We start from the raw sequence: 13,108 nt of genomic DNA on the forward strand, positions 1-13,108 counted from the left end.
AATCAGGAAACAAAATGCGAAACTGGTAAAGGAGGTTGGTAGATTCCTGTGAGAACCAGTGCATCAGTCACTATAAGCTTTGTATCAGGACTATAGGAAGGTATCAGTGAGACTCATTGGATTGGTAGTTAATGTCAACAATTATCCACACATCTTTAATATGTTAAAAAAGGTATTGGTTATTTTTATGGAACAAATAATGATGAAAGGGAAAAGTAGTACTATGGAAGGCTATTATGTATGTATCTACTGGATATGTGGGAGTATTGTATAAGTTAAAGGGGAGAACTGTTTTATAGTTGATATTCAAGAGTGCAAATCTTGGTCAAAGCAAAGCTTATTTTGATCTGATTCATCAGTTCATAACCAATACACATCAGATTTACAACGGAATCCTGGGATAGATCGTGTCATGTGCTCGGTGCTAATCAGTCAGAACCAGAGTAAATCGGATTGGTAATGGCTATCGATTGTCCAACAGCTGGACCCCTGTAACATGATTAGCATTATATTCAATGATATTGTTTTGCAGGCTGTGCCAGCAGACTTATTGGACAACGATTAGCTGAATGGCCATTTCAGGCTTTTTAAATTTTCATGTATATTTTTTGGCGGCTGTGTGAATTATGTGTGACTCTGTAGAATTTTGGACTGATTTAGGGAAATCGTTAGCAATGTTTTGTGTTGAAGAATGCAGTAAAGTATATGTTTCCTATGTTGACAATATGGCAGAAATATATATGTGAGTCAATTTTTCATTTGCAACCTTTCATTATTTTGCATCTGGAGTTAAAAAAAAAAGATTGTGATATACATGTAGGGGTATTCATAAATATTTTTTTTGAAATGCTTGACCCTAAATAGAATATGATGTATATTTTCTGCATTTACGTTGATGTTTTGATTAGAACTGGAGTGTAGGGTGTCGATTGGTTGCCCAGACGTCTGAGAATGTGTAGGGTGTCGATTGGTTGCCCAGACGTCTGAGAATGTGTAGGGTGTCGATTGGTTGCCCAGACGTCTGAGAATGTGTAGGGTGTCGATTGGTTGCCCAGACGTCTGAGAATGTGTAGGGTGTCGATTGGTTGCCCAGACGTCTGAGAATGTGGAGTGTAGGGTGTCGATTGGATGCCCAGACATCTGAGAATGTGTTGTCACATCTGTCACTGATTGCGATGGTTTCTGGGGGTCAGTCTGACCTCTTCTTGACTTGTTTTTTTTCCTGCATATAGTGTTGACTAGTTGCATTATCCTGGCCTTCTCTATGATGAAGTTTCATTGTCATGTAGTGCCATTGTTCTGGACACAGAAACTGATCATTTGTAACAAACAGGTGCTTTATTTTCTGTTATTTTCAAATTGCCAAGAGTAACATTCATGTGTGGATAGAAATGATGAAAATGTTTCTATTTTTACAAGATGCTTCTTGACAAATCTTGACATGTTATTCATGTTGTGTTCATATGCTGCCTACGGAATGTGTGCTAATTGATTTAGGGTTAAACTCTTAACTTGTAGATGGACAGTAGCCATTAAGTCAGTGTTTGGTGAAATGTATAAGATGCTTTGTTACTTCTACAGCTCCGAAAGGCAGTTGTTGAAGTAAACAAGCTATGAGGAGGGTTGGAGTTAGGGGAGGGGGAGGATTTGGTCCTCCTACAGAGTGGAGGGATGAGGGGGCTGTCCTCAAATATTATCTTAAGTGAAGGAACAAGATCTTGCTTAGTTGAAACATGGACTGAAAATTCAATACAGAATTTATTAGATCTCTGAGCCACTTGTATTTACAAAAATACAAATAAAAGTTTTCAACTTTCAACAAGTCAAGCAGGCCACTCTTTAAACAAGACTTCTGGCCCTCTCAGATTATCACTAGCTGTGGGCAAATATATGTAGTAGAGTTAGTGTTAAACCTTGGGTTAAAGTTATTGCTGCAAGATTGTAGCGTCTAACATAGTGGGATGATCCAGTGGGTCAGTGTGTAGGACGTCATGGTTGAGTAGATGTGGATAGTTTTGGATGTTATGGTTGAGTAGATGTGGATAGTTTTGGACATCAATGTTGAGTAGATGTGGATAGTTTTGGATATCAATGTTGAGTAGATGTGGATAGTTTTAGATGTCATGGTTGAGTAGATGTGGATAATTTTGGATGTCATGGTTGAGTAGATGTGGATAGTTTTGGATGTCATGGATGAGTAGATGTAAGAACAGTTTTGGATGTCGTGGATGAGTAGATGTGAATAGTTTTAAATGTCGTGGATGAGTAGATGTAGACAAGTTTGGAGATCATGGTTAAGTATGCATGGTGTTTGACTGAAATATTGTTCATTATTTGTTTCATGGCACTTTGCTTTGATATGACAGAATCTTGAGAACATTTTGATTAATTAATACAATGTATCATTGTTCTCACCCTCTTGTGTTTTCAAAAATGAATTTTATATCTTAAATATATTTCATAAATATTGATATGATTATGCCCTCTGCAACAATAGGTGTACAGAAGTTATACCCTCCACAAAATATGTGTTGTATGCTTATACTGGGATCCCTGTATCTGTCAGTCTGTCTGTCTGTCTGTCTGTCTGTAGATGCAAGTTTGAGGGCAGGGGCTAGGTGAATATATTCTGGAACATTTACAGATTCTGTACTTGTGGTTTTCACATTGTCTTGATAATGCCTTCGAACTTTAATAAGTTTTCTTGGGGAGATTTTCATAAATTTTATACACTGTACATCATACAGGAAAACAAACTTATAACGAACACACTTATAGAAAAATCACGCATACTGCGAAGTGATATTTATTCCCCAATGAGAAGGAATTAACAACAAATTTATTGGATATAATGAAATTTTATCATAACAAACTGTTTTTCGTTGGTCTGAAGGTTCAGTAGAACCTTGTTTTACTGTATAATGAAGTTTGGTCATAACGAACTGTTTCTTGCTGGCCCTGGGGGTTCACTATAACCATGTTTTACTGGTTAATGAAGTTTGGTTATAACAAACTGTTTTTCGTTGGCCCTGAAGGTTCACTAGAACCTTGTTTTACTGTATAATGAAGTTTGGTTATAACAAACTGTTTTTCGTTGGCCTTAAGGTTCGCTATAACCTTGTTTTACTACACTTTGATTAGGCAGAGGAAGACCCTTTTTGATTTTTAGAAATATTGGCTTTGTCTTCACAGAATTATGGGACCTAGAATTTTTATTATGATAATAGCACCTTCTATGGTACACAATAACTAGAGATTATTGGAGAAGATTTTGATAGAATTTAAAGGTCAAGTGTAATAAAAATAGATTTGAAAATAAAGTTTATAATTCATTAAAACCCGTTTTGAAAAGTTTATTGATGTGTTTATTTTTTTTTAAAATCCAGGTAAATGCGCAAAATACCTATTCCAAAATCGTTGTTTATAGAAACGAATGAAGGGATTGTCACCCTTTCTTATGACGTCATCTGAGACAATTGTAGTTGTTTACGCCTGTATATCATTGTTTTAATTTCTGTGAGAAATTGCCAGTTTAAGCAACACCGTGGATAGTGACGATGAAATACCGTAGATACACTTGAGTTTAGGGATTCAACCTTTATAATGTTTGTACCTACACCCATTTCGAAACCATCAGATAGTAATATTTATATGATATATACATTTATATGTTCGACAAATATCTCATTGGAATTTCATTTAGAAATTATTTACCGGACCAGTCCATAGAAAATTGGGAATAATATTGGGAAAAAATGTTCTATCAAAAGATAACCTTTGTATTTTACACAATCGAGGCTAATCAAAATCAGACTTCATAGATACTCGTCGTATACTCTATTGTAGCGATTGTGAGCGTATTTAACTAGATTGACTCTCACGTTTGTATTTTTTCTATTATGGGATTTATTTGTGTGAGATTGATCAGATTCAAATTATAATGTGTTTAGCTAGATATATATTTAACTGAAAAATGCCTTTTTGAAAAAAGAAGAACAAAAGACAAAAGAAAAAAACTTATTGTGCAGCACGTTATTTGTACCCCCCCCCCCTTTTTTTTTAAAAACATCTACATGTAGATACAATATCATAAAATGTAAATTAGGCCTATTAGTACATGTAATTTCTTCACAACACACATCAAATGCGAAATTGATATATTACGGCACAAAGTTAACGAATTGTAGCATTTTGAGGTGTGAAATTTTGCCTTAATGATTCATGATATATATGTAGCACATTAGGAATGTAGCATATTAGGAAAAGGAAAAACTTGTACTTGTTTTCATAATGAACTTGAAAAAAAAAAAGCTTTGGAAATTGGACTGACCTCGCAATAAATAAGGTTTTATCAAAATGTGTTTTTAAAATTAAATTCATTTCCATTTTTACTATATTTTATTTTTTCAATATATAAATAGTGAAGAAATGAAATGATGACGATGAGTCCCTTATAAATATAGTATGAGTACGACAATATTCGAAAGATATTTCATTTAATAAAAGAAATAAAATCAATTCGAACTAGGTAATGGGTGACATCAATTTTTATGTGCAATCGCAAACCCATTGAATACAATGTCGCATTAAAGCATTCAGTGGTGGGTGTAGAGAGGGGTGGATTGCGTGCATCCCCCCTTTTTGGGTTGAACTTTTTATATAATTAAAATACATCCCTCCACTTGTTTTGTAGGATGTCCAGTTAATCATCACTTTGCACTTTGTTTGGAGTCAAACAGGATGATGCGTCAGGGTTGATGGAAACCTGATCCTCGTTAATTAAAGTGTCACTCACTTATCCTCGTGGCTTGTCACAAATCTCAGTGTCTCTTTTCAGTTTCAGTATCCAAAATCGAAATTTAGTATCTTTTGGGAAAAGAAATATACTTAATCCCTGTCCCGATTTCACATTGCAGTTCAAAGCAGCGCATTGTACCATAAATACAGGACTTTTCTATGTAAACACTAAAAAACCCTATTAATGCAGTTGAAAGTTGTCTCAGATGACATCATAAGCTACGAGCGATAACTCGCGTCACAACACATTTATTGATCGCTCAGGTAAAAGTTTGATAGCGCCGTGTAATTCACGCCAAGTGATTTTTATCAAAATTGCCATGGAAATTAATCCATAAGTGTACGACAGACATTTTTCCATATAAAACTCAAGTTTTAGGAAAATCACCGTACTTGACCTTTAAAGGCAATGCTGGAATTCCTATGGTAACCCCACTATCTGTCCATCCATCAGCACTTTCTGTGGATTGTGATGACTTTTTCTTGGGAAATTTTCATGAATGTTACACAAAACACTGTACTTGGATATAACAGAGGAAGACCTTATTCGATTTTCACATTTATTGTGGGGCTCTTTTAGACTTGTTGGATTGGTAGTCTTTTTTTATGTTCCCAGTTTCCAACTCTCTGTACATTATACATAACCATAAAAATGTTTGTCCTCATATTTCATGAATACAAAAACAACTGTCAGCTGACTGGACTCCACACTGTAGCTGCTGATTAAGTTATTATTTAAGATATAATTGATATTTTCTAGATGCTCTAAGTTGCAAATATTTACTTAAAATGTTTTATTTGATCAACAAAGGGCATGTCAAACTTGTTTTATATAGGTAAAAAAAACAATAGATTTAGAAACGTAGATATTTTTTTAAAAGTTTAATTTACAGTTATTTTGCTGAAATGAGTATGTACAAATGTGTGTACTTTTTAAGTAGAGAAAAAAAAACTTCGACCTATCCTCCTTTGACACGTAAAGAAAAACTTCCCTGTATTATTTGTCGTAAAACATCGAGAGAAATCGTTCTGTTGTTTGGAAACATGTACACTGTTTAGGCATATTTTCCATTGATTAGAAGATACAGCAGTTTTGTTGGAGCAGTTGACTGTCCTTTTTGTGTTCATATACATTACAGAAGACAAACATTTTGCTATACATGTTTAAGAAATGAATTTCATTCTTGAAAATCCATTATGGTATGAACTGCGATGCTTTACACAAGCATACTGCCTGAAGCACTAACGCACTTCATGAAAAGTATGCTGGCCTGAAGCGTTACAGTTCATATGCACATATCAAAATTTATATGCACATTGTTCACATCTGCATATCGCATTCATGAGAAAGTGACCATTATTACAGTTTGTAAAGATATAGAAATGTAAATATATGTACATGTATATATAGCATGTGATGCAGGAATGGTGCAGAGAGTTTGAAACTGGACCAGAACATTGTAGAAGAAATCTAGCCTGTTTGGCCAAGCAGAACCTTAAAAAGTCGTGCTTCGGATGCCCATCTGACCTACATTTTATGCTCCGATGACAGTAGTGTACAAATTTGCATTTGAGGCTTCATTTTCATAACCAGATTTCTCTATGTAAAACAGTTAAACAAGAAGCAGTAGGTCTATATGAAATTTAAGATATTTGAAATTAACTAGATCATTTATATGTTTATATGTCTTGTGATTTTATGGTTAATTTTAATTTTCTTGTATAATGTATGAGAGATATGCTGCTTGTTGCACTGATTTTGGAATTAGGGGCTGAGTGACCAGGATGAGAAAGGTTTAACCTCATTTTTAAAATTGCCCTTGAGGATGGGGGTCGGGTGTATTTAATGCCATTAGGACCGTTTTAATTCATCAATATGCACAAAGTATATGAAGGAAGACTGGCAGATCTATGATTTTTACAGGTACTCTTGTTACCTGATTTAATTGTGATTTTAAAGCCATTGTCATTTCTTAGTTTTTTTCTTTTCCAATTTTGAATTCCATTTGAGGATTTTTTTTTCTCCATTTCTCATCATGTCATATAGTAAATCCTACTTGCCCATACGCCCCATTATACATATCTACATGTATGACAAATGGGAATAGATTTTATGAAAGAGAAGCAGTATGTTGTAAATGAAAAAAATTCCAGATGCATCTTTAAACAATCTCGTTTTGTAAGAGGAAATAAAAACAAGCACTTTTTTTCTTGTCTGCTAAGTGCCTGAACAGATTGACTATTTTGACTTCATTTTTTATGTTCTTTCTTACTGTGTGTACTGTCATTAATCACAAGATAAAGGGTCTGTAGGGACATAATGTAATGAAGACTGTATCTGCAGTTTATGTGCTGTACAGCTTTTTGGTTACTAGGCAAACTCACGACTAAGGTATTGGCCCGAATATTGTCAATTATTTGTAGGGATCAAATTGTTGCTCAGTTTAGGATTCTTTGTGTCGGATATTTAAGTCTACCGGTACATGCACTGCATTGTTCAGCTGAGTTTGAGAGATGGTACATTGTGTTGAGAACAGAATGCTTTAGTGAATGCTCCACTCAAACACAACTTGCTGTATGTATGTATTCGCAGTAAGTTTTAAGGCTGTTCCTACAGACCCATTTTATCAAAGGAAAACTTTACTTTTTGATAGAGCCTTATTTGGAGGTGAATCTGAAATAAAATGTGAAAAGGATGCAGTAGAAAATATTCTGATCAGTATTAAATCTTGTGATTAATGACAATATTGATAGATTGTGTTCAGAAATAGAAAATGTTTCATTGTACGGAATATATATATATATATATGTCGTGATTGAATCACAGGCAATATGATATTGACTTTCTATGAGAGTATGTTCATTTCTTAAGAGTATGAATATTTAGTGATTTAACATCACAGCTAATCTGTTGTCAGTATAGTAATAAAACGAATTGAACATTTATCAGATATCTGCTAGTCAGGATTGGTTTATTTATTTTTTTTGAGAAAGATTCTCTACTGTGACAGTCAAACTGGATATGAGGTGCATGATTTTGGTCACACAGAAACTTTCATTTGCTAAACAGAATTGCACATCAGTTTGCTTTTTCACACCATAAGGCGTAAGGAATGGCTGGAAATGTGGATTTTAAAAGATGTGATATTTTGTTTTTACTTTTATGCAAAATATGACTGGAATAATGACACTATGATACATGCAAGATAAACCGCCGCTTTTATTGAGCAAGAGTGTTGTAATACTCAAAGTCTCGAGATAAGAGTTCTACTGTGTTGGAGGTGCATTTAGTGGTACTTTGAACAACTAAATGGGACAGATTACACTTAACTTTGTTAATACCTGCTCCTGTGTGCAAATTTCACCTATGATTTTAGGTACCGTGAGTAAATCTCTGCGGATTCTATTACTCTAGTCATTTGCTATGAGTGGCTGCATTCAGGAGAAAGGCTCGTTCTGCTCTGTAGATTAAACATCAGAATTAGTGGGATGTGCCAGTAGGTGAAAAATTAGAAAACCATCTCTTTCTCACCCCACTTTTTCTGCCATCATTTGTCCTTTAAGGCTAGTTTTGATAGACAGTGAGTGAACTAGTAAAATTTCAAAAGATGAAGAGAAATGTGATGACAAGAAACACACGGTCACAATTTTTATCCACACTTGTAAAAAGTTTGTTCTTGATTAAAAAAGTGCTGAAACTACAGTATGTGTTGATTGTTATGTTCTCCTTGTTACAGATTACAATGATACAATATGTTTATTTGTGTCTGCAAAAATTTACTAAGCATTTATTGGACCAAATTTGCACATAGGAGCAGAGAATTTGCACTTGTTCATTAACTAGTATACAGGTTTTTACCTACCCCACAGAAGGTGTATATTTCACTACTGGAGTATTTTTTCATGTAGGTGACATTTTTGCACAGGAGTAAAGCTCACCCTCTAATCAAAGCTTTAAAGTTAGTTAGCAAGATGATTAAAAATACAAAAATTGCTTTCTGTTTAAAGATAGAAATATAGAAAAAAATATCTAAATCTTATCAAAAGAAATGTTTTCCTAAAAATGAAACCTAGAAACAGTGTTGAATTACGATAGTATGTATGAGCAAAGAGATAGCATGGATTAGCATTTCTTCTCTTTCTGAACTCCAGAAATACTGATTACTTGCTTTGTGTATCCGTCAGATTTGGACAATGGAACTGTATGATAAACTTATTGTGTACTTTTACAGACAGACGTTTGTCCCACCCCGCATGCAAACAAAAAATTCTCAATAGGGAATTAACTCTGACACATCGCAAAACTTGTGTATTGAAAGTTCATGAATCTTAGTTGACATAGCGGAGAATTTCAGTTATGTAGTCCTTGTTAAGAGGACAATTTTCATCAAAGTATGAATGTCTTCAATGGTCGTGAGTAGAGATGAAACGGGGCACCTTGTCAGTATCAGCATAAACTATTAACAGCAAGACCAAAGCAAACTGAAAAAGGCATGAATGGATGCAATGTACACGTGAGTTTGCTGGTATTTTTAAGACTCAAGGAAAATCGGGCGACAATACAGCATCGCATGGTAAGGTTGTGGAATAACTACAGTACAATATGGAAGATGCATGAGAAATTTGTAAGAGTCATCTATGTCATTGTGTGTAATGTTTTGATGTTGTAACCAGTATATATATATGTATATATAGATTGAACAGTTGTCGTATCACAATGAACGCTGAATGTTAAAGTGAAAGTTCTCATTTTTTAATGTTATAATGTATACAAACCAAGACTCGTGAACTTAAGTACAGACAGGTTCCTTGTGGTACCGCATCAAACACACAATGGAAGAGCATTGTTTACCCAACAAGTGCATACTGTTGATGGTAAACAATGTATAAAATATTTCATTGAAATTTTGTTTTTTTTCTGCATTTTTCATGTAGTCCAAACTCCTTCACAATCTGCACAGCAGAAGGAAAGAGATTTTGGCTAAAATTCAGAGTATCCCAACTGGCTTTGAAGGGAGCGTGAGCAACCCCTTGCTGAAGGGGTGTACATCCTCGCCCCCCTCCGTGAGGGAAATCATCAAAGACCCATACAAAGCATCCAGCGACAAGGTTGTAGTGTCCACTAAGTCCACATTGACCAAAGCGGTTAGCGACACACTGAACACCAATCAGATCACCTTACTGACCGACGCCCCCCACAAATCTAGTGAGTAGACTACCTAGCTAAACCATAGGCCTTTTGATTTAGTAAGTGACAATCTGAACATAGTTAGATGATTCTAGTTTATATTCATTTCAGATTAGTAAACTTAAAAAATGATAGAATCTACATGTATAACGTCTGCTAAAAATGTCCTTAAAAATAATTACTTCTTTGCAAAATATTCCTTATCATTAAGTCACTGTGCTTCTTAGATTGGAGTCAGGATTATATTCCCTGGTCCAGTGGTGAAAACACCCTGTCTGTGTGGACCTCATCGACAGACACCAAAGCTTCCTCCTCTGACGTCCTGACAGACGGTGGAGACATCTGGAATGAAGTGAGTTCTAAAAGATATTTATATTGCTACAGTGTGGTGATTAATTTCTTATGTGTGCAAAATGGTGATAGTTATTATATTAGCATTGTTAAGTTGTTGGGTAGTAAGTTTTGTTTATCATATTCCCTTGTACAGTTTTGGGATATTATTTGTTCAATTACATAGGGGACAAGCTATCTATCTATCTCTCTCTCTCTCTCTCCTCTCTCCTCTCTCTCTTTCTCTCATACTACTAATCAAGCTGTGATTTGGAATTCTATCAATTCACATATAGTGTGGTAACTTATTCTAAGATATCCTCAATTTTGTTTTTTATACCCACACCCCAAACGCAAACAAAGTTTGGGGGGTATCTGGAATCACCTTGTTCGTTTGTCCGTAGACATCATTTGTCCAGAGGATATCTTTAACACCAATTAACAGATTTCATTAAAATATTATGTATGTCTTATATCAATAATAAAGTTGCACCGCTATTTTCATTGAGATATTTTAATTATGTCTCCCCTCTTTCAGGGGGAGACATAGGTTTTTGTACTTTCTGTCTGTCTGTCTGTCACAAAATCTTGTGAACGTTTCTTCTCCAATATGGCTTATGGGATAGACTTGAAACTTTGTGTAATGCTTCATTGCCATTTGTAGATGTGCATATCAGTGGGACGGGAGGATCCAATTATTTTCCTAATTGTTATAGTGGATCTAAAAGGGATGGAGGATGTAAAATAGCTTGTGAACACTTCTCCTATATGACTTATCTGAAAGATTTGAAACTTTGTACACTGCTTCATTGCCATTTGTAGATGTGCATATTAGTGGGACAGGAGGATCCAATTATTTTTCTAAAAGTTATAGTGGATCTAAGAGGATGTAAAATAGCTTGTGAAGACTTCTCCTATATGACTTATTGGATAGATTTGACACTTTGTACAATGATTCATTGCCATTTGTAGATATATTATTGAGACAGCAGGATCCAATTATTTTCCTAAAAGTTAAAGTGGATCTAAGAGGGGTGGAGGATGTTAAAATAGCTTGTGACTTGTGAAGACTTCTCCTATATGACTTGAATATCCGATAGACTTAAAATTTTGTACAATACTTCAATGCCCCATTTGCAGATGGGCATATTGTAGGGACAGGAGGATCCAAAATCCAATTGTAATCCTTAAAATTATAGTAGATTGGGGGAAGGGGGGTAGAGGGTGTAAAATAGTTTGTCAACACTCCTCCTATGTGGCTTATCAGAGTACATAATGTCTTTCTTCCTACTCATGCTTTCTCCTCCACACCATGCAGTACATTAAGGGGAGGAGGTTTCAATTGGAGCACTTCCAATTTGGGGAGCTGGGGAGACATTTGTTTTTCATAAAAACAATCTCTAGTATTCAAGGAAGTTAAATATTTTTATGCCCCCGAGATCAAAGATCGGGGGGGGCATATTGTTTTTGTCCTGTCTGTCATTCTGTCATTTTGTAATTCTGTCATTCTGTCTGAAACTTTAACCTTGCTAATAACTTTTGAACAGTAAGTGATAGAGCTTTGGTATTTCACATAAGTATTCCTTGTGACAAGACCTTTCCGTGGGTACCAACATTTCTGACTCTGTGACCTTGACCTTGGAGTTTGACCTACTTTTTGAAAACTTTAACCTTGCTAATAACTTTTGAACAGTAAGAGATAGAGCTTTGATATTTCACATGAGTATTCCTTGTTACAAGATCTTTCCGTTGGTATTGAACCTTTTGACCTTGACATTTGACCTACTTTAAAAAAATTTTTTTTACATTGGTCATAACTTCTAAATGGTAAATATTAGAGCTTTCATATTGTACATGAGCATTTCTTTTGACAAGATCTTTCTACTGGTACCAAGATATTTGCCCTTGTGACCTTGGCCATCTTCGGAATTGGCCATTATCGGGGGCATTTGTGTTTCACAAACACATCTTGTTTTTTTTCATTTTGAGGGGGTGTTTTCATTTTTAGGTCACCTGAATTCATTCAGGTGACCTATTGCTATCTGTTTTTGTCCGTCGTCGTGCGTAGTGCGTTAACATTTGAACATTTTCAGCTTCTTCTCTGAAACCCCTGAACCAATTTCAACCAATTTTGGCATATAGCATCTGTGGGTTGGAGGGGAACAAAAATTGTGAAATTCGTGGTCCCTGCCCCCCTGGGGCCTGAGGGGTGGGGCAAAAACCATCAAAATGAGTGTAATTTTATAAAATCTTCTTTACTCCTGGACATCAAGAAGCCAAACTGTGGGCATAATTATAATGAGCATTGATCCCTCTACCAAAATTGTGAAATTCATGGCCCATGGGGCAGGGGTTCTTGTGTTAGGGTGGGGCTCTATTGGTCATATAGTGAAAATGTAGAAATTCTTTGAAAACCTTTTCTGTCTCTGGGTATTAAGTAGACAAACTAATAGCATGGTAATGATGAGCAAGGATGCCTCTTTATACCACCCGCAACAAGTTGTGGGGGGGTATACTGGAATCGGGTTGTCCGTCCGTCCGTCTGTAGACGCAATGGTTTCCGGGCTCTAAAGCATTATCCTTTCCACCTACTGTCACCATATCATATATATGGACTACCCATGGGATGAAGATGTTCCCTATCGATTTTGGGGTCAAAAGGTCAAGCACACTGGACATCGAAGTAGCAATATGGTTTCCGGGCTCTAAAGTGTTATCCTTTCCACCTACAGTCACCATATCATACATATGGACTACCCATAGGATGAAGATGTTCCCTATCGATTTTGGGGT

At 35.5% G+C, this 13,108-nt stretch overlaps 1 protein-coding gene across 1 annotated transcript in view; it reads left to right on the forward strand.

The window, feature by feature from the left end:
* Positions 1-13,108, forward strand: part of LOC125678292 (roquin-2-like) — a 75,344-nt gene that overhangs the window by 22,134 nt on the left and 40,102 nt on the right. The window contains exons 12-13 of the mRNA XM_056155420.1: positions 9,733-10,003; positions 10,213-10,337. Of these exons, the coding sequence (XP_056011395.1) occupies positions 9,733-10,003; positions 10,213-10,337 (396 nt within the window). The remainder of the gene's footprint in view (positions 1-9,732; positions 10,004-10,212; positions 10,338-13,108) is intronic.

Source organism: Ostrea edulis, chromosome 2 (assembly GCF_947568905.1).
Source record: "Ostrea edulis chromosome 2, xbOstEdul1.1, whole genome shotgun sequence".
Taxonomy (NCBI): Eukaryota; Metazoa; Mollusca; class Bivalvia; order Ostreida; family Ostreidae; genus Ostrea; species Ostrea edulis.